At 38.7% G+C, this 23,457-nt stretch overlaps 1 protein-coding gene across 1 annotated transcript in view; it reads right to left on the bottom strand.

Annotated features, from left to right (window-relative positions):
• Window positions 1–3,354: 3,354 nt before the first annotated feature.
• Window positions 3,355–23,457, bottom strand: part of LOC108679942 (cadherin-related tumor suppressor) — a gene marked incomplete at its 3' end in the record, with an annotated part of 61,003 nt that continues 40,900 nt past the window's right edge. The window contains exons 2-6 of the mRNA XM_047884143.1: window positions 16,645–16,953; window positions 14,721–14,804; window positions 6,598–6,744; window positions 4,132–4,333; window positions 3,355–3,566 (exon numbers count right to left, since the gene is read on the bottom strand). Coding sequence (XP_047740099.1) covers window positions 3,355–3,566; window positions 4,132–4,333; window positions 6,598–6,744; window positions 14,721–14,804; window positions 16,645–16,953 — 954 coding nt within the window. The remainder of the gene's footprint in view (window positions 3,567–4,131; window positions 4,334–6,597; window positions 6,745–14,720; window positions 14,805–16,644; window positions 16,954–23,457) is intronic.

The following is a 23,457-nucleotide window of genomic DNA, read 5'->3' as shown; positions in this document are numbered from 1 at the left end:
GGAGCTGATGATGGAGCTGATGATGGAGCTGATGATGGAGCTGATGATGGAGCTGATGATGGAGCTGATGATGGAGCTGGTCTCACCGCACGTTTTACTTGTCATTTTCTAAGCTAATAATAAAGTCTTGAACATCTAGAGTATATATTAATTAAGGAAGATGCTGGAGGAAATTAAGCTAATATTTCAAGAGGACAGCAGCCCTAATTATTGCTTAATTTATGAGACAGAATAAAACAGGAATTTAAGCTTGAGACTTCGTGCCATAAAAAAACGGGCTGAAAGCGCATGCAAATACAAGCAGGAAAGAGAAGAAAGGAAAGCCTGTGTGTGTAGTGAGAGAAAAAGAGAGAGAGATTCGTAGGGTGCACGATTGTTCAACAATAGATGAAAGAAACCAACTTTCTGAACAAAGGAATATTTGAAACTGCATACCCCTTAACTCACGCTGCTTTAGCCAGGACATCTAAAAAGTAATACAATAATTTAGAGGATTTTTCATTGAATAGTTTTGCTCAATACGACGCCGGATTGTGCAGCACTCGAGCCACAAGTCTGGCCATACAGAACACAGCAGATCAGTTATGCAAATATGCGCCTGGTGCACCATGGAGGGAAGAACATGGCTGGTGCGAGGTGCGAGGAAACTCTTAAAAGTAACGCCTGATATGCAATATAAATCAAAGTAGAAGTAGTCACAGACATCGTAGAAGTGGTAGCGTGTAGAAGTAGTAGCAAAGTAGAATCGCAAGAAAATAAAACGTAAAGAAAACAAATAAAAAACATTGCGATCCCAATCTTTAGGAGGCGATGAACAAGTGACTCCTAATGTATAATTTTGATTCAGTTGTGAGATATAAATTGATATAAAGTTGAAACACTAACTTAGGATAATGAAAATTTGGCCGCTCAGGGAACGGATTTCCCGCGGCCTATGTCAGTAAATGATAAATGATTCTCCGGGAAGAGAAGAACCACAAATTGAGAGTTCGATGGTTGTGTTCTAATATCTTTATTGATGACAAAATGACTGTTTCTTTGCCTTCACACGGTGACGAGGCGATGAAAACATCAAATGAAATCACGTGTGTAAATGCTCTAACAAATAGAAATAAGGAATAACAATACTAATAACGCAAGAGTCGACGCAAGCACTTCCTGAACGCTGTTGTCAGGAGGGAGAAGAGAGGAGAAGAAAGATTCGGCTTAAAAAAGCTCACACGAGAAAGAATGTTTTGTGTTCCCTCAAATACCGTGACGGGAGACGCTCTTAAAAGATTCAGCTGACGATTACATGATGGCAGAGATGAAATCCATTAAAGCACGAATGATTATATCTATAAATGTTTGATATATACTTCAACTCAATTTAATTCGAGCATCCAGAATGATCGAGATTCGAAGCAATCGAAATAGAATGATAACATCAAGATAAATGTATCGCGATGCAAACCTCAGAAGTTGCCTGATGCTGCTTCTGAGATTCAAATCTAAATAAAATCCCGACTGCTAACGGCCGAGGAAGATTCGCATGCAGGTCGAGACTGTCGATGAGACAACGGTGCTTCTTTTAGGGCATGACTCCTGGCGACATATCCTTAATTTCAGAACTTGTCGCTATCAATTGTATATTTTAATACGGAATGCAGCGAGCGTCTTGTATGCCTGATCCAAGAGCCATCATCGCAGGTGGCGGCTGGCCGACCAAAGCGTTTCTTATCAGAAAAGCGAAGGCTGTTAATGAAGAAATCGACCGAGACCTGTAATGGCTGTCTTAATTGGTGTCTGATAAGTCGTATGGGGCACGTAGCGGAACTTCCAGTATACGCCAAGACAGAATGCAGCGAACCTGTCGAACATCTGAAGCAACTTCGCGCCGTGCAAACCTCTTGAATTTCATTAATAGAAATCGAACGACGTGAGATAAGAAGGTATTTACCAAACATGGCGAGAGAGATCTTTGTAATTAAACTTTTTAGGGACGCAGATTTCAATGGTAGAAATCGAGCCACAACAGGTATTTGATCCTGCAGTGGTTGCCGAGTTCCTATACCAACGTCTAGTGACGTAGAGCGCAGATATGGTCCGCGTGTTCGGGAGGTGCAACAAGTCGCGCGAACATGCGTTCCAGTCGACGTTTGTCTCAATTTATTTTAAATTGCATCATAAATAAACAACGATTTTATATGGAGCAGCTACAACAATAATAAAATCAATAAAACTTATAATTCTAATAATTTAAATCGTTAATTCGGCGTGCGAGAGCAATGTTTATAAAGACGGAAAAGAACTATCTTTCGTGTGAATTTACTTATGGAAGTAATTTAAGTTCTAAAAGAATTATGCTCACTACGCGTGATGAAAAAGAAATAAATAATTTCGGGGCAATACGTTGCATTTGAAAAGCATCATATTTTCGGCAAATTTTTAAACTGAAATTAAATTGTACAAAGTTTCATGCTTGAATTAATTATAAGTGCCCCTTTTCCTTACATTAGATCAACTCGATCCTTGAGTTCGACGGCAGCACAAAAAAGCGCTTTCACGGCCTTAACTCCGCTTGCTGATAAGCGGACGCTTCGAAGCGCGCAAATTTCGAAAACTGGTCGCATGAATCGCGACGAGCACTTAAGTGAGGCCGGCTTACTGCATTAGTGGAATAATTAGAATGAAACTTGCAGTGGCTAACGGGTAGTCTTCGTTATATTGAGTGCGCTAAATGGAGCATAAAAGAGAGAAGTGTGCCATCCGATTACACCTAAATCTCCGCCCTCACTTTCACGCGCCAGCATTTGCTGCCAAGAAAGAAATGCTACACAAGTTAGCGATCTGCATGGCCAACACGGCCAGTTGGGCTCCTCTGTGAGTCGTACAGCATTCCTTGTTCAACAGTTAAGTTGATTGAATAATTATTCATTTTGTAACATTTATAAAAAGTTTTTGTAGACATAAGCGAAAATTCTGCTCAAAAATCTTTCACTACAATACACAAAGAAACATAAGGATTTTAGGTTACTACAGCGGATTTTCAATGTTTAACCGGCATCTTATGATGATGAAGAAGCTACTTATGATTATGAAGGATAAGGTTCACTTTGTCTGTTTGCAGCTAACGTGGTTGTAGCTCGCCTTGCTTCACAAAATCAGTAATAAAACAGAAACGGGTTTGAAATTGCACAGACCAAACAAAAATTCTAACTAAAGTGTTTTCCCGTGTCTCTTCAAGATGTTGTGCAAGTCATTGCAATGTACAAGCCGTGATTTTGAGAGCGATAACATATTTCATCCGTACTATAAAATATATAAATACGTGATTTAGATCAAATGTTTTCGTCGAACCCCGTGATACAGGACCCGATAGCACATTATAAGACTAACCTGTACGGTGGCGGAGAGTCTGGTGTCGGGAGGCTGGGCGCGGTCTGACGCCAGCACCACGAGGTTGTAGAAGGATTGGTCCTCGCGGTCCAGCGGCGCTCTCGTGAAGATCGAACCGTTGCTCGAGATCGAAAATTGGCCCTTGTCGTCTCCTCCTGCGATGCTGTACTCCAGCTCGCCGTTTACGCCTGAAAAATAAGGAAAATTACTTCGTTATGTTACATTTTCATTGATTAATATCCATATTTGAGTACATATTTCAAAGGATCTTAGACTCTCTCCACTGGTCATACCGCAATTCGAAGGGTGAAACTAACTCCGATATACGACGCCTGCTATCAGAGATATTCATGAGAGTTATATAAAGAACAAACAATCATAGTATTTCTTACTTTGTCCACTGGAAAGAAAAATTTGCAGCCTTCGGCCACACGCATCAGGTTCGGTTATCCAATTTGAAACTAGTATATATTCATTAACGTTGAAATGCTTGAATTTGAAAAAATTTTCTTTTTCTTCAAATAACGTCAGATGCCACACGGTACGGGAAGATGTACAGGGGAATATTACGTTGTGGTTTACGAGCAGTATCAGATTGAGAGAGGAGCGAAATGATGTGATTGCATTGCCATCTTTATATGAGCTAGAGAGAGGAACGAAATTCTATTGGTTTACAAGCGTTATTAGATACAGAGCAGCGAGATACGATGGTTTTACGAACATTATTTGTACAAAGAGGAACAATCTGCGTACCTGAGTCCTGGTCGGTGGCGTGTACGGTGAGCACCGGGGAGCCGACTGTGATGTTCTCGAAGACTTCGTCCGAGTAGCTCATGGGATCAAATACCGGGGCGTTGTCGTTGAGGTCTTGTACGTTGAAATACACGGTGACCGTCGACGACAGGGACGGGCGACCCGTGTCCTGGGCTTGCACCACCAGGATGTAATGTTGCACCTGCACAGGAGAAGCAACGTGCCAGTTCAGCAACTGGTCTCAACCCTGTGAAGTAATAAATACGCTTATACGCTTGATTTCGTATTAACGTTTTAGACGTCCGGATAGTATCTTCACTGCTATGCTGATATAAGATCTTTCGGGTATCTTAAATCTTGTGAGCCGAAGGAGCTTAAAGAAATATTTGCATAAAGTAGAGTTTTACATCTACCAGGTGAGAGAACGATCATGTATATCACATCCCGGGAGAATTTCTGCAGCACGACACCCCTCATGAATGGGACGATGTAAGACGAGTAAAATCACAAAGTATATAGAAGTAACAAAATAAAATATTTGTGAAGATAAATCATTATATAGTAGTTACCCTGTTGCGGCAGCTTCAGAATGAAGAAATGTTTTTACATAACATAAGAGGGTTAAAAATTTAATCATGAATGCGCGGGAATTAATTATAGATCCTGTCAATAATAAGGTTCTCGTTAAATAAAAGGCAAGTCACCGCGTGACTTCAGCCTATTTTCTTGAATGAATCAACAAATGAATGACCGAAGGTTCGCCTCAAAAAGGATATTGGCAATTTGCTAGGCGCCAATCATCGCAGCCTGTGGTGAAATTTCAACGGCGCAACTAAAACGCTGCATCCGCAATGCAAATCCGGGTTTTGTGGTCGGGAAATTCAAGGGATTATTCCAGTCTTGGAACGGTAACAGCTGGAATCACGTGCGTGACTGAGGGTCTCTGGAATTAAGTTAGCAAATTAACCGTGGTCTCTTGCAAGCTGGTCATTAGTATGACATGGGAGCCATATTGGGGTGTAGACCGAGCAGACCTCAACACCGGCAGTCAGACCATCACGTGCTTGAGGAGCGTCCGTTTAAATTGGATGGTCTTCAGTCATGAATACTGCATTATACTTCTATGATTTTTCATGCCCTGTAGAGGTAAGACACCAAAACCTATTCCCAAGTGTCACTTTGTTATCGAAAAAATATACTTTCATTGAGAATTTATCATAATAAAAATTTTCCTGGACCAACCGGAAATCACACAACAGAAAACCGTTCCCCGACGTCAGAAAAGACAATTGGTCCGTTATTTGTTAAGTGAACGATGTCAGAGAGAGTGGGGGAAAAAATTTATTTGAGGCCATTACAAGAATCGTCGAATGAATGCATCGCCATTCCTGAGCTTGAGCTACTTAGATAACCTGGATACCAGCACTTAGATTTGCTTAGAGAAGAACTTTCGCGCCAATCGCAAGAGATTCCTGCAATCTATGCAATCAAATCTCTATCAAAATTGAATAAAATTGTGTAAAGAAGTTAGGATTTAATATAAGCGAAAAACGCTCGGGCACTTTCAAGCTAAGTGCATTCTAATGTGATCGTAGTTTGACTGAGATATTCTGGTTAATTAATGATGAGGTGACAGCATATTATGTGCAATTTGCTTATGTATTTATTATTTGTTGTTAAGAGTATTTATTCGGAAGCTTTCAAGTTTGTAGTTAAGAATATTTATGGGTAAACATTCAAGTTTGAAATTAAGAGTATTTACGGGGGTAAGCGTTCAAGTTTGTAGTTGGGAGAATTTATGGATAAGCGTTCAAGTTTTTATGTGTAAAGTAAGAACGAACTAAATTCAGTTAACTGTCGCCTGCTTTTGCATGATACGTTATAAAAAACATATGTCAAATAACACACATAGTTTAAAATTTTGAAGTAAATCTATAAATCTCAAGAAAGTCGTCTTTCAACGAATAATTCGTTATATACGGCGTTAACCTGAAGAGACGCCCCAAATCACAAATAATGCTTTGAAGTAATGAAGTGTATTGTGATCGAAGAATATAGTGAATTGTAATCGTTCTAATAACAACGAACAAGTCGTCAACGAACTAGTTATTTCGTGAGCATCTTTCTGTATTAAATCACATACGCTGAAGCTAACAGAAGTAACCCATGTATAATATAATGTATAGCTAACAGAAGTAACTTGTTTATAATATAATGTATAGCTAATAGAAGTAACCTATTTATAATATAATGTATAGCTAACAGAAGTAACTTATTTATAATATAATGTATAGCTAACAGAAGTAACTTATTTATAATATGATATATAGCTAACAGAAGCAACTTATTTATAATATAATGTATAGCGAACAGAAGTAACTTGTTTATAATATAATGTATAGCGAACAGAAGTAACTTGTTTATAATATGATATATAGCTAACAGAAGTAAGCTACATAATCTGACCTGCTCGTAGTCGAGAAGTGACGTGAGGGTGAAGATGCCTGTCTGGGGGTTGAGAGAGAACACGTCGTTGCCCCACTCGCTGATGACGGTGTACGAGACGTGCCCGTTGACGTCCTCGTCGGCGTCCCAGGCAGACACTTGCCCAACCTGGCGGGGCAGCGGTAGCATACTTATCACCGGACACACGCTTCAAACATTTCCAACTTTAATCTAGAAATGTATCAACGTGCTCAATTGCTAAATCAGTTTATAATTTCAGTCACACCACATAAAAAATTTTCTGTTTGCCTCTCCTATCATTCGGAATACGAATGTGTAAATAAATCAATATGCTGAATACAAGATCAAGCTTTGTATTTCGGTCACGCAATTTTCCCGAGCTCATCACTTGCCTCGAGCAACTTTGTAGGAGCGTTCAATATAAATTCAACGTCTCCAGGGGTAAAATCATGAAGTATTTGACATTTGACACATTAATATCATTTCGAAACCTCAATCTTTCGCTACCAGTAAAATACGAATATGATTGCTTGGTGTTTCGAAGTCGAGAATACTGGAGTAAAATTCATAATTCAAAGACGCCGGAGGCAAAGGAATAAAATTTTAAAACTTTTGGCCGGGAGTTTGCTCGGGAATTATCACATTTTCGTTTCATGGAATACAACCGTAAAGCAAATACTGTAGCAGATCTTATGTTACTTTACATACATCTTATATTACTGTACATACATCTAATGTTCCTGTACATACATCTTATGTTAACGAAATATTGTTGCTGTGGGTGTCGTTAATTGTTTCAGTGAACACGTAAACGAAATTTTAACGTCTTAAATATTATAATACAATCCTGTGTTGGCTATGCTTTGCTGCCGAGGATACAAAATAATTTAGATTTTTTGACGCGAAATTGAAATTATTTTATGTTAATGTTAAATCGTTATATGCTAGGGTCTCGGCCATGCAGGGGATACCATAATAATTATGCTAATGTCTAAATAATCTGAATTGTAATAATAAATGAAGTGTATCGTAATAAACAAATTTAGTGTATCGTAATCAACAAATGAAGTGTATCGTAATCAACAAATGAAGTGTATAGTAATCAACAAATGAAGTGTATTGTAATCAATAAATGAAGTGTATTGTAATCAATAAATGAAGTGTATTGTAATCAACAAATGAAGTGTATAGTAATCAATAAATGAAGTGTATTGTAATCAACAAATGAAGTGTATCGTAATCAACAAATGAAGTGTATTGTAATCAACAAATGAAGTGTATAGTAATCAACAAATGAAGTGTATAGTAATCAACTAATGAAGTGTATTGTAATCAACGAATGATGTGTATTGTAATCGATGAATAAAGATAATTGCAATCGCCGAATGAAGTGAGTTGTAATCGCCAAATGCATTGTAAGCAGCAATGCTCATACTTTAATGAACGTTTTGTGCTGCAACGCGAGCATTGACGCAGTGATCTTCAGTTAATAGCTGTGCAGCTGCGGGCCGCGCTGTGCTTTACTTCTTGCTTCAGCCTCTGGTTATTTCCTGTAATTTTACGCACGACACTGCAATGATTTTATCGTATAACTAATAATTTCTCCGACTCGAATTAGGCCGAAACTTCATTCATAATTCTTCAATTATTTCGTACAATTATCCCAGAATTATGATAATAAGAACTCGGGAAACAGTGTTCGTGAGCGGTCATGATGAAATCTTAAAATGATTTCATGGTGAAATCTTTAAAAAAATTCACAATATGTAAAAAAGATATTTCAAAGAGAATTTAATACCAGTCTCAAATTTTTCCGTCAATGAACAATTTTATGCGTTAAAATTATTCTTTAAAAAACTACTTATCAACTAATTGATTCATTCAATTTTCTCGGACTTCGTTTCTTATCTTTTAATAAAATCAAATTCGGAAAGTTATTTTCTGTGACAAAAATCATCAAAAAGAAACTTCATCAGGTGCATTTTCCCAGCTTCGACACCGAAGGCTTTCAGACAATCCCCGCACTTCACGCTCACACCCCGGCCTCCGTGAGAGGATAAGGCGCCGTAGCCGTGACAGAGCTCCGGCAGTGATTAGTGTAAGGAGTGTACGCGCTGTTCATCCAATTTGTTTGCTGTCTATCATTAATAGCATATCCAAAGTGCGAAAATGTATAGGGTTTTCCAAAGAAAGTCTAAACGTAACACGGTGTTATAGATTAGTGGGAAGAATAAGCCCTAAAGAGGGCTTGAATTACTGTACGTCTAGAACTTTGGAACCATAACGTGTGTAATTTGTTGGACAAACTGTCCTGAAGAAAATAGCTAGCCTTCATGTAGCAGTGTTAAGAGCGCGTGTAGACGTCACTGCGTTGGACTACAAAGAGGCGATCTAACATCGGTAGTGATGGCCGTACAAAGCCAAGAGTTCGCCCTCAATCGCGTCCAAGGAGGACCGAATCTCTATTTCCTATTGATACTTGTTCTCGGGCGCTGGCAGCGAGCAGGCTTAGATGTCTCTTGAGTTGCCCCTTCTATACCCGCAATCTCCATAAACTTGGCTTTTTATCCGCCGTATTTTACATGCCCAGAGGTGGTTAGCCCGCGCCTCTCATACGCGAGCGCGCCAAAGGCCAGCTCTCGATGAGGTGAGGTCTGCTTACGCTCCTCTCATTGAAGGAGGCAGCCATTATGCAAAAGTCTTCTGCTGTCAGTAACCCATTAAAAACATCCACAATAATGCTGTGTACAGCATTCTTCAGTTTTAAAAGAGTGATTTATGTGCGAATGATTTTTGAATAACGTGCCACGCTCAATTCTGCAGCGACGCGAGCTCGGCCGCAAGGCACTATGGTAGAATGTGATGCGTGATCAGTCATTTATTTTAAAGGCGTGAACTGCAACACAATTCATTCCTTGACGCTAATGATCAAGTTTGCACTAAGTAGACAATGGGACTCAATGACTTATGATGTAAGATTAGAGTTATAATGAAGTAAAGACATTGAAGAGAGAAATGCAAGAATGTTATTCGTACAGCTCTGGCAGCCTTATCTTGTGTTTGTGTTCCTTCAAATGAAAAATACACAATGGGAAAGAACTTACGAAAATTTGAATGATATATAATGACTTTGAGGTACAAATTTGTTGTATGGACTTGCGGCTTGATTATAAAACCGCCATTTTCGATAATTAAACTCAAAATTAATTGGGGAAACATTATTTGCACTTGATTCACGAAAAACAGAAATTTGACGGAATATTCTTTAAGTTTGTGTTTTTAGACATCTCTTGATGCCTTAAATATAAGCTTTAAGATACAAATGGGAAAATTGGTTTCACAACACATGAGTTCGATTTCAACCCAAGAAAAATAATGAATAAATTTAGTGAGAAAAATTCATTTTTCCTTTATGTTATTTTCGCAGTTTTCGTATCCGATCATTAACAATAGGTCCATGTTAGCTTGTCTACATCGATCTATAAACGTTACTCATATAACTATAAAAATTTACTCTGACTATAAACGTTTGTCTGAATTTGTAAACGTTTCACTTGATATATGAAGGATTCACCAGATATATAAACGTTCACCTATATTGACATCAGGTCATATCTACAAATAATTACACTGCCGGCCGTAATGCTGCTCTCAACTGTGAAGCTCAACTGAGCAAGACTGATCTCGAGCGACCGTCAGTAAAGGCTCATACTTCAAACAAAAAATTTCGATTACATTGAAATATTAATTATTAATTATATATGTTTTTATACTTCATTTTGGATAGGAAAATGAATTTAGTAATTTAGATTTTATACATCGTCAAGCCTTCTCGGAAAAGGTAAACGACACTCACCAGTTGAAATCGAGCAATTTGTAAACGTTATTTCTACTAGCATCCTAACGACGTCGCTCGAATTCCCAGCAGCCAATTACAATGGTGAGATTCCCGCTCGAGTTCTTCTAATGGGTGTAATTTATGAGAGATTTTTTGCCCACAGTCTTTGGTGGCAAATACGATGGTCTCCATTGGCCCGCCAATGCAACAATATGATTTACGGCTAACCGCGTACCATTCACGGCCATTCGTCCTCGAAATAAATATAAAGATCACACTGGAAAACTTACAGCCAACCAGGTGCCGTTCACGGCATTTTGCTCTAGTGATAAGTATAATGGATATTACAAAATAAAATCTTCTAAGCGCGGTCACAATCGACAGTCCCAAAATCTGGAAAAAAATCTCCCAGAAAAAGTAATTTATACGAAATTTCAAATTAATTTAATTTAAGCAGTAGTCAAATAAGTTCGGACATCATGTAACTTGAAAATGTTATTATTATGAAATGATTTGGATTTTCTTAGGAAATTAAAGAAGGCAAAAACTCTGGAGGTGCAAGTGTAAGCGCAGCACGTCTCATCCTCCACGTTTACCATCCATTGCCTGGGGCTGTAAGGATCAAATCTTGAACGATTGAAAAGAAATTCCCCACGTGCCATTTTCCTTAGTGAAACAAATAAAGGTATTATGGATGATGTGTGTAAACAATGCACATCTCCTGATCTGCAGTATATTACAAAAGAAGACAATATATAAATATTCGCAGAATTTCTTTGAAATCATCATAATTACAGTCATGACATTGCGCACCAACCTCATTTAACCGAAGAAATTCAAATGACAAAGAACCGAAATTCAAATATCAGATTTTCCCGCTAAAAAGCTCCCTTCTTGAAATTTTGAGCTTTACATTATCTGCCGTTTATTAACCGAAAGCTTGAAGACTACAATTAAATTTTCAATTTAATTCAGAAACGAATGATACCTATAAAGTTACTTGATTTTCACGTGCCATGAGAAGATACATATTTTTCCAAGAAATGCGTTTGTCTTTTGTGGCGGCGAAGCTTTCCAGTGCCGATTTAAGTAGACGAACAAGACCTCCTCAGCACGACTAAAATGCGTACTATTTCCTGCAGGAACTTCAAAAAATAATATTTCAAACAAAAGAATACTTGCCGGCCTCCAAAGTACCATCTTTTTAAGCGGTAATTTAACTAAATTGTGTCGGTTATTCATGAGGACATAATTCATGGTTTTAGGAGAGCACACAAAGAGGCAATAATGCGAGCATCGGTGCAAACTGCGACATCGCAGCATATCAAGAAGACAAATTCTGCGATCGTGTGGGCTTCTCGGAGCAAGCCAGCATGGAAGATGAATCACAACGAAGCATCCAATTAATTTCTCGTGTAGAGATTCTGTTAACAAGTCTCTGTAGCAATCCTGGAATTTCAGCTGAGGAGAAAACGGATGGCTTTTGTGCAAGAGATGGAGATAAGAGAGCGCGGTGTCTCTGGCACGGAGCTCTTGTACAATTAATACGAAGAAATAACCTATGATCACTCATTCTTCGGTCGTAAGTTTCATCGTAGTATGTTTCCTCGCGTGCAGAACAAATTGAAATTTTGCTCTGACAACACAGCATGCAAATATTTCCTATAAAGATCGTAACTCGCGTTAGAATTTGCGCCAAGATCAACGTGCCGTCTCATCAGAATTAGTTTCGAAAACGTACAATGGGAAATTATTATTGCTATTATAAGGATAATTCAGAAATCATTCCTAAAATCCACTGAGCTCCGATTGTTTCCGTAGTAACCAAAAAGGCTGCAATTAAACTTGCATGGATGGAGAGATGCCGCTATGAAATGAATAAATTTTCAAGTGTTTAACTGTAAATCAGGATTTAAAGTATCATCAACTCCTGCATTTATTGCGAAGAGAAACAAATTAGTCTAAAGCTATTACATATAGTAAATAAAGTGTATGTCAAATTAGCTTTTAGCAATGACCGATAGAGCACACGTGAAGTGCACAGCCGCCATTGCAAGGTTTACGTTTGAGATGTTGCAGTCATGACCAGCTCGAGGCTAACTAGCTGCATGAAACAAAAAATGTTTCTGTTCAGTCATATAAATACATTCCTCCCTCTGCAAAATGCTGGGCTAAGCTCAAGCGCACCCCCAACCATCGCACGCAACCTGATTTTGCCGACGAACTGCGCCGGCCCGACCAGCTCAGGATGATGCCTTGCAGAAATGCGTTCTTGAGTATGCAAGCATTGCATGATTATGGGGTAAATGCATGGCTCATGGGGTAAATGTACAGATCATGGGGTAAATGCATAGGTATATTATGGGGTAAATGTTCAGAACGTGCGGTAAATGTACGGATCATGGGGTAAATGCATGGATCATGGGTATATGCATATATTATGGGGTAAATGTTATCATGGGGTAAATGTACAGATCATGGGGTAAATGTACAGATCATGGAGAAAATTCGCACTAGCGACAGTACGTACAGCGCTTTCCTTCAAATAAGCTTTGACCAAATTGTAAATTGCTCGCTATTCTAGTGCAATGGATTCGACTGAAAAATGTTCATTAAGGAACAATCCAGAGATTGACTATGATCGGAAAGAATGAAGTTCTGAAGGCAAAATTAATCCAAATCAGTCAAAATAACGTCGTCTCTTTACCTACTCCGGAGATTACTTGATTTATATCGTATAATTTCGACAATCGATGCCCATTGATACACTTAAAGAAACCTCAAGCGTCATCTAAGGAAGCTTCACGACTTCACCAGCATGAGCATGCAACATTTTGTCTCCAAAATTTCTTCATCTCAAGCGCAGCTGTCACAAATATTCAAACATATTACCGTCACAATCATGCCAATAAGAGCAAATATAAGCACAAGAACAGATGTATTGTTTGCAGGGCCGAGGAATGCGTTGCGTGTCATTGGTGGTCGCGTTGGAGTCGCATAAGCTCCTCGCAGCTGGCAGCGGACCAGGGGGTCGAGCTTACAGACTTTGCCTGGCCTCGAGCAAAGACGATTTTTTATCCTGCACTTTGGCTCACATGAGCAAGCGTTCTTTTTAACGGCCATTATATAAGTAATCTTTTTCTGGGGAGACGGTAACACAAATTACAGTAGAAGCGATGGTCTGCAATGGTGATGGCAGATGTCAAGATGCTCTAGGGAGAAGAATTACTAGAAAAAAATCTTCATGTTATTTGGATCGCGCCTCGGCTAGATATTGGCAGGGCAACAAGATGGCGGCGGAGGAGGAAATGATCCGTGGGAGTGTTTTGGAGACCTCGAACTGAGCCACAAGCAACGGCAGAAAAGTCGGTTAGGTATGACAGAAAAGTCGGGTAGGTATGACAGAAAAGTCGGTTAGGTATGACAGAAAAGTCGGTTAAGTATGACAGAAAAGTCGGTTAGGTATGACAGAAAAGTCGGTTAGGTATTTCATGTAAAGCGAGATTGTTTTGTGTGCCATGAGTGTGGTTGTAATACAGACGATGATCGAAAGCGAGATTGTGGTGTGCCGTGAGTGTGGTTATAATACAGACAATCATCTTAAGCGAGATTGTGGTGTGCCGTAAGTGTTGTTGCAATACATACATACAATCATCTAATGCAAGATTGTTTTGTGTGCCGTTAGCGTGGTTGTAATACAGACAATCATCTAAAGCGAGATTGTGGTGTGTGCGCGGTGAGTTGTTTTTATAGAGACAATCATCACTTCAGCGAGATTGTGATTGAAAACTTGAAAATCATCAATGAAATTCTTAAAAAATTATAACTAGCGTACGAAATAATTTTAGTCGCGCTGACGACATTGAACGTGCATTACCTGAGCATTTTCCGTTCGAAAATATGACTTACGCAGAAAAAAAAATTTGCATGACCAAAATCTCTGTAAACAAAATTCAAATAGCCTCTAAATTATTACTCTTATGTTTAAATTTCATCCCATGTTTTGAGGACAAATTTCTTCTGATATGTCAGCATGCAATTTATCTTAATATTCAGAATATGCTTCATCTCGAAATTCCGAATTTTGAATATCATGAATTATATGAATCATATTAATATTCCGAATTGAACATTAGTCAACGGTTGGGCACCACGACAACGAACAGCGGGAGTGACATGGCATAAACAAATCAAAGGCAAAATTAAATCAAACATCAAGAACCATAGTTTCTATATACATTTATTTACTGTATATTAATTTAACATAAGAATGTATTTATCTTACCTGAGATCCTTTGGCGTTCTCAGGAACGTCGAAGGAATATGCGTGTTCGTAGAACTGAGGAGGGTTGTCGTTCGTATCCGTGACCTGCACGAAATATGAATGGTTCGTAATGATAATTATTAGATATAACAAAACGCTTGAATATGACGACATTTTATCACTAATCAGACTTAATCAGCAGCGATTAATAATAGTTCATGAACAAAACAACCAATTAAATCTTTGTACATAACATCCAACGATGACAATAAACAGCAACCACGGCGTAACCCGGATCAAAATTATAACCATTATATCATTATCATTTTAGATGCAAAGTGATATTGAACACACATATTTCAATGTTGGACACTGCTTGTTGGTGCAATCGTTGGGTGCTGCATGTTAGTGCTATCAATGTCAATTTGTAAATGAAATAATCGTCAATAAATAATAAATTCATTTACTCAATCTCGAGACCTGAACGCTTGAAGACTGCAGGACGATTTTTCCAGACTGGCACAACGGGGCGCTCCGAAACCAAAAGCTACAAACCTGTACGCGTTGTAACCGGGGCTTACCGTGACCTTGTCGCCACAAATCAAATCTGTATTTTCATAATCAACTTAATTTCAGTTAAACGCCAACAATATTTCATATTCAGATGGCAAAGGTTTTAGGACCTGATACTGGTGGCTTGTGCTAAGAAGACCTAATTAATGAGTGCTAAGGACTTATATATATATATAAGCACTCACCCAGATTTAAGTTTTGTGAATAGTTCGATCCAATAATTGGAAACGAGTTTCCTTTGCTTTAATTTTTTAAATGCTTTGTCTATCAAACCAACTTTTGTGTTGATCAAAACTTATTTACTGCCTGTTCACTTCAGTTGGAATTATTCCTGTGGCACCTTATGCCAGCCAGACGACTTCAATAGCAACTGAATTGATGCATCCCGATAGTCTCGTTCACAGGAATAACTGTTCGTTCATTCGACTCTAGAATATTTTGTTTATTTATTTTCGCCTAATAGTTAGTTGGTTGGTTAGTAGGTTAGTTTCATACCTAATTTATTGTGGATGTGGTATCAGGAGAGGGGGCTTGGCTAAACTAGGTCTCCTGTTCGAAATAATATCGCTTTATCCCCTTAGTTTATTTGTTTGCTAATTAGCAAAATTTATGAATGCAGCGTGTTAATTGCAGATTAAAATTTTATTAAAATTCATTACTTCTTCAGGAATTCGACCTTCATAGTACGTGTTTTAATTAATGAGATTTTTTATTTTTAAGAGATTTTAATTAAAGATTTTTTTATTCTTCAACAGTCGCTGGCCCCTCGTATGCTCTGTAATTAACATGGTAATTCACTTCTTGCCTTACTCCTTAATTAACACTGTAATTTTCACCATACTTTATCCATTAGCTACTTATCCATTATTTTACACCAATCAATTTAGAACTATTAATTTGTTGTGCAAGTCAGTCAATGCAGCCCTGGCCCAGCACAGCTGTAAATCAGAACACTCCTAATTATTTAATATACTTAATGTTTACTGCTGATTTATTTCCATTACCAAATCAATTACAATGCGGCTGACGGAGACACAATAGTGGGTATTTCTGACCTGACCCGCTTCCACGGCGGCGGCAACAACAACATGCACTTTGCTTTCAATCCGACTCATTGTTTAATCCGCGCAAAATTTATTATAACATAACATCATAACAAATAAAATATAGAACATAAAAATAACACATCCCCTATAGCCTGAATGTACACGGTGGTGTCGGTATGTTGCACGGCATCACAGAGACGCACGACTCACCTGAATGTACACGGTGGTGTCGGTATGTTGCACGGCATCACAGAGACGCACGACTCACCTGAATGTACACGGTGGTGTCTGTATGTTGCACGGCATCACAGAGACGCACGACTCACCTGAATGTACACGGTGGTGTCGGTATGTTGCACGGCATCACTGGCGCGCACGACGAGCTCGTACAGATCCTTGGTCTCCCGGTCAAGCGTCTCTCTGAGGCTGAGGTGCCCCGTCGTCTCGTCCAGGCTGAACTTGCCGTCGTCGCCCGACACGAGCGAGTAGCTCAGGGTGCCCAGGATGTCGGAGTCGGAGGCGGTGATGGTGGCGACACGTCTGCCGGCCTGATGGTCCTCAGACACGGTGTAGCGGCGGGGCATGTCTCTGAAGCTCGGTGGAGAGTCGTTCTGGTCCAAGATGGTTACTCGCACCTGCAACAATTGACAAAAATACGTTAGAAATTAATAAATAATTTTGGATATTAGGATTTGTTTGGTCCACGATAGTCACTAGCGCCTGCAGAGAATGGAGAGAAATAAAATCTAGATATGATTCAAATTATTAAAAGAACCCAGTATTTTAAGAGTTGCTTGGTCTAAGATGGTCACTCGCACCTGCAACAATTGACAAAAATACGTTAGAAATTATCAAATAATTTTGGATATTAGAATTTTTTTAATTGGTACGCGATAGTCAGTAGCACCTGCAGAGATTGGGGAGAAATAAAATCTAGATATGATTAAAATTATTAAAAGATTTTAGTTTATCAAGAGTTGCTTGGTCCAAGATGGTGACTCGCAACTGCAAATTAATAGGCATGAAGGCCTTAATATGACGAGAGAAGTTTAAAATTTTAGCGTCCAGATGAAAAGATATTTGTCGCCTTACAAAATGCTGTTTTTTTTGTGTATGAAGCTCATTACTATTCAACAAATGTATCGCCATTGATTAAATGAAGAGCGGTTTTAAAATCACGCACTCACTAAATCAATCAGTAATTCGGATTCTGGTTCTGTTGTACATAGAATTCATAAGTAATTTTCTTGAGGTCCGCGTCTTGTTCGTACTAATTCCTATTTATTTGCTAGTTGCATCAAAGAATAACTGGTCTTTCATCAAATTAATAGCATCCAACAGTCAAAAATGGGGCCCTCTCATCACCGACATGACGACTTTCCCATTTGGATGTAGCAAATTCGATGCTTGTGTAAGCACGAATAGTTAATTGTTTGAGCGTTGAACGAAATAACTAATATAAATATATTCGAGTAGGTGGCATAACATGTATTTTTTCAATGTACATAGACTAGCAGTTGTTTATTTCCAGGACCATAGTCTAGCAGCTGTTATCTTGAAGGCCCATAGCCTAGCAGCTGTTATCTTGAAAGCTTACAGTCGAGCAGTTGTTTTCTTTAAGGCCCATAGTCTAGCAGCTGTTATCTTGAAGCTTAGAGTCGAGCAGTTGTTTTCTTTAAGGTCCATAGTCTAGCAGCTCTTGTCTCGAAGGCCCACAGTCTAGCATTTGTTTTCTTGATGACCAATAGCCTGGCAGCTGTTTTCTTGAAGGCCCATAGTCAATCAATTGTTCTCATCACCCAGCAGGTCTCCAGCACACAGCAGGCCTATGACGCTGTAGCGCTGAAGGGCTGTGGATGTTGGAATTAAAGGACTCTTCGACGACCATCCAACTTTCCGAGACTTCACGAGCGCACGCAGTTATTGACAGCTGACAATTTTTGGAAACAAAACGAATAAGTTAACTTCAAACTTAACCGCACCCAATGAGATAACTGGAACATTTTATTTATGATAATGTTTCATCATAATTATGTTATATGTACAGAGCATATTTCATTTTTAGAGCATTGTGCTTTACTTTATCAAAGCAGTTGTACTCGAGTTCATTGCAGAATTGTTACGGGGTGCCTCTGTAATACAAGCAATAAAGAGAATTGTAATCTAAAGCATCGGCCACAATTTCCCCCACATTCATATAGAAAAATTTCCTTTATGAACAGAAGGCAAGATTTAAACGAATCGCTCTCGCCAAATTTCATGCAAGCAAGCAAGAGAATGTCTTGAAAGTGAAACCTTTTCACTGACGCATTACAGCAGAGCTGTGAACCTTGCAGTCTCGTGCGAAGCTGTAATATTGGCGTCACGGCGCACGATAAGTCACGTTTCATGTCGCACTGGGAAGAAAGATGAACGCAAACCAAGTTTAGGGTGTTATATCTTGGCACTAACGCGTTACGTCACCGTGTGTGCCATGAGCAAATCTTGAAAGCATGCCATGTTGAAATGACAGAGCGTTGAGCGCTGCGAGCAGAGGTCAAACGCGCAACAAACGGAATGCAAAAACTTTGCTTCATCACAATTTCTCTCTCTATCGTTTTCAATGAATGTAAAATTTTTCTTTAAAATTTTTCCCTCGTATTTTCAATAAACTCTTGCATCTCAGATCAAATTTCGCGGCATTTAATGGAACTCGCGATTCATGTTCACGTCTTTGTTAATTAATGGTATGAGCAATGAAAGGTCGCACGTAAAATATTACATAGGAGAAGAATCAGGAGCCTTCAACAAAAAGAAAAACTTCCCATAAACCATCAACTGACTTGAGGTTATAGTCATGTGCAAACCAAATAGTTCTTCAGAGGAATTCATCCTCATTCGTTCGAATATAAAGAATTTCCCCTCACCCTTATGCCGAAGAAGACAAAATTTCTTAGGCAATCGAAATTTTAACAATTTTTTTCTTCAATCAACTACAATACCATGCCTCCATATGATCAGAACACAGAGAAGTCAGAGGGAGGCTGTTGGATGATCACTGTCTCCAATAACTCCATATGACCAGCACACAGGGAAGTCAGAGGGAGGCTGTTGGATGATCACTGGCTCCAATAACTCCATATGATCGGTATCCATGCAGGCAAAAGATATGCAATTTCTACGGCCAAAGGGCTTCAATTAGCTTATCTCGGAGCTTCCGTTGTCGCCGAGTTTATCTCTTTACAATCAATTATGCGCTGGCGAGCAGCCACATTAAGTCTACACTGTCGTCAATATGCTACTATTGAATCGCAGTAAAGTTTATAATAGAACAAAGTTGTTATACTTTACACAAATTTTTGAATTGCCTTTTTCAGAATTTATGGAAAATAATTATGGATCATATTCATTCCAACGAAGAAAATGAGAGCAGAACTTGCCTTTTTTAATGAAACTGCTCCAGTCGATTATCTTTGCGGTAACAATATGGTTTTTTTATTGAACTTACAAATTTTGTTGGCTCTATATATTCACTTTTTAACATCATTTGGTTTTTATTTTTTGTTTTCTTACATGTCACAACCAGGACATGTTGCATTTTAGGAAAATAATTAAACCGAATTCTCATACCGTAAACAACGTCCCATACGCCATCAAACAATCTTAGAACAACGTCCCATACGCCATCAAACAATCTTATTATTAACAAAAATGCTCTATGATATCGGCACTCCATATCAAGCATGAACGCATTTTTCAGTAAATGAAAACTTTTAGGTGTCAAAACTTTTTCTGCACACAAAGAAAGCTTGCCAATAGTTGAGTGGTATTTGTGTATGTGCGTTTTTATTCACAATGAAAGAATGCAGGAGGGCTTTTCCCTTAGAAATATCACTCAGGAACATCGTCATACGCGAATTATGAATTAATTGATTTATTATCTTAAGGAAATACAAAAGAAGTAAATAAAAGATGAAGAAATTAAACGAAATATAAAAACTAATATAATAAAACAATTTAATAAAATGTGCAGAGATTCGAACACATCAAGACAACAGAAAATTTTTACGACCGAAAAAAGTTCAAGAGAAGTGAAGAAAATAATCTCTTAATGGGGAGGGGGTTTAGGGTTACAAGATGTTGCATAAATAAATTCTTCTGTAATGCATTAAAAATTAATTAAAGAGCTAAGCTCTGTAGGAGATATAGAAGATGTCGCCTGTCACGAGTTACTTGTAGTAAACGACTTCATCTAAAGTCCGTCGCTCGCTTCGTTGTTAAGAAACAAACGCGTTTAATCGGCGGGATGCCACGCTGGAAAATTTTTTCGCTTGCTTCCATGGAGCGACGAAGTCGTCGTTTTGGTGCTTCCATAAGAAACTAGAGACCAAATATTAGACGTTGTCTGCGTGATACTTGCTCCGTAATTGGCTCTTTTGCACAATTGTCACATCACAGTCTGACGCATGATAGCCTTAGAATTATTGCTTTGGATGCCAGACAGAACAGCGATCAGTGAAGGTCTAATCAACGGCAAAACCCGAACTTGGTTGGCTCATGGGCAGAGAATTGTACCCCCCATGTCAACTTTACGATTGCCGTCACAAGGGAGCAGTGAATGTCTGCAGTACACCGACACACGCAAGGCATCTAGAGAATATGATCTACCTGCAGCAATAACCTGTTACTGAACATGAGTGTCCGAAGAGACAGCGCTCTTCGTTAAAGCAAATGCAGAGAACGAATATGGGGAGAGCTGTGTGTGAAAAAAGGCAAAGACTTGCATGCAATATGACAAGGTGTGCCTTTTTCTTGTTAAATAGAATTCTCGAAATGTGATCAAAGGTAAACAAATTCAAAATATTCAAGTCGCGTCAAATCTGAAACACGAGAAAAAAGGCGAGACATTTTCCATTAATATTAATATGAGGCCAGCATTCAAGCTTAACGGTCGTTTGCAGCTAAATGCCCGGTAACGAGAGGTGTGGTAACTTTGTCAACAGACAAAAGACTGCAACTCTCAGTGAAATTATTCGCAATCAGAGTTCCAGACTCAACATTAGGTCCGCCGGACGGGCGACTCGCGCGATCGTCAATGGTTACAAAAAAACCCTTAGACATTCCTATGAACGACTGGAAGACGAGCGACTACCGATAACGCAGATTGATGATCACCGCCATCAGCTGAAGACGATGTCAATGCCAGTATTCAGCTCATAATCGTTCAGCGCTATTAGGAAACAGGGGTTTTCATCGAAGATACAATATGGTATTTTTCGAGACTTAGCAGTAGTTCAATATTTGTATGTCATTTTCAAGATGGATGAAAACCTTAACATAGAATTTAATGCAATAGTCCCGTGTATTTTTATGGTTACTAATTTATCAGCACGTGTATGAAATCTAAGCTTAACGAACGAAAGACCGAAGATGGCAAAAATTTGGGAAATTAGATCTAAATTTTCAACGATTTTATTTGGCAATACACGGATTGCGAACATTTAATTACCATAAGATTATCAAAATATATGAATATTAACGAAAAGGCATGAAAGCTCAACAACGAGTCTCAACTTGAACAAAGAGCCAGGACAAATATCTTAAAATTTAGTACCTGGAAGCGTCATCGAAAATTGCTTCATATCCAGCATCAAAATGAACCACCGACAAAATAACACATTTTGTGTACATTAAATAACGCCAGTGATTTGAAAACACGAGGTTCCTCGAAGCTGCAGGACCGAGTTCTTCTAGCAATATTTATTAATTAGGTGTAGATAAAAAGTGGCAGGTTTTTGTAGCAAAGCCAACATACCAAGATGATTCGCATTCTCGGGGCCAGAAATGACAGAAGGAGCGGCTGTCATCGCAAGTTTAATAAGCAACACAGGGAAGAGTTATGAACTCGAGGCCTTGAACGTTGACGCTTACATGATCGATGTCAGCCATCTTCAAAAGACGTCATAAATTGCCAGAAAATGCAGTCTAAATCTAACGTCTCCGCGGAATATAGATGAATGCCACAGATAAACTTTTGTCTCGCACGAGACAAATGAGAGAAAGAGAACAAGGCGCCGACATTGTCGAGGGAACCTTTTCAATGAAAATATGAGGAATTTACTGGGTCTTCTCTTTGTCTTAAATCCTTGGTTAACGTGTCGAAGAAGCTTTAGACAATAGCAATTCATGTATTTGCAGAATATTGCACTCAATGCTTTGCAAAAACTCGAACAAGAATTGTAATTTTGGACGGAATAATACACATAATCCTATTACAATTGCCCGAGAATTATATATAATTTTAGCTTTTAGCGTGACTTAATCTTGGCTAACACAAGGAAGAGTCAAGCCCAGAACAGAGGAACAAAACGCCCAAGGGATCACTGTTCTCCGGTTGTAAGTGATGCCAGAGATTGTCGAGTATTATTCTATGTTGTATTATTATGGTTTTAACGAGCGGTGGCCTCATAGAGCGCTGTTGCCATATCGGCAAATCGTTCAATAAGTTGCGCACGCTCGCCGCCAGTCGGCAATCATACAAGACGGCGCGGCATCCCAGTCGCTGCTCCATGTCGATTGCCTGCTGTTCACAACTTTGTGCTACGCATTAATTGTAATGTATTATTAAAGTCTGCAATGTTGAGCCTTCAACACACAAGCGCAGAGTTGTAAGTTTCTGGTGACCAATATGAACCGCACGTAAGACTTGGAAAGTTTGCTTTGAAAAGATTTCTATTTACAAAGTAGGTTCGCATAATCTATTCAACGTTTGCAATAATTTGATTTTAATTTAGAGGTCTCCTGAAATTTGAGAAGCATAAATTTTAGCATTCATTCATTTTTTAAACTTCTCTAAAACCAAACAATCTCTGCTGGGGCTTTCTCGTCTCTTAGACATCCGTTTTAACTCGGGCACACGATTAATCGCTTTGATGTAGCATCTAATAGAATATAATTTTTTACATATATGTCTAAAAACACATTAAACAAATTTTTACATACTCAGAAACCGTACTAAAAATGACGATTTAGATCTCTGTTCAACGTCACTCCAGGAAAAACATTTCACAATCCGGCAATCTACAGTCTAATGTATTTAATCGCCACCACAACTTCCAGACTAACTTAGAAAATGTTGCACCATGGATGACAACATAGGT

The sequence above is a fragment of the Hyalella azteca genome, unplaced genomic scaffold, assembly GCF_000764305.2.
Source record: "Hyalella azteca isolate HAZT.00-mixed unplaced genomic scaffold, Hazt_2.0.2 contig14715, whole genome shotgun sequence".
Lineage (NCBI taxonomy): Eukaryota > Metazoa > Arthropoda > Malacostraca > Amphipoda > Hyalellidae > Hyalella > Hyalella azteca.
This window is presented reverse-complemented; position numbering and strand designations above follow the sequence as displayed.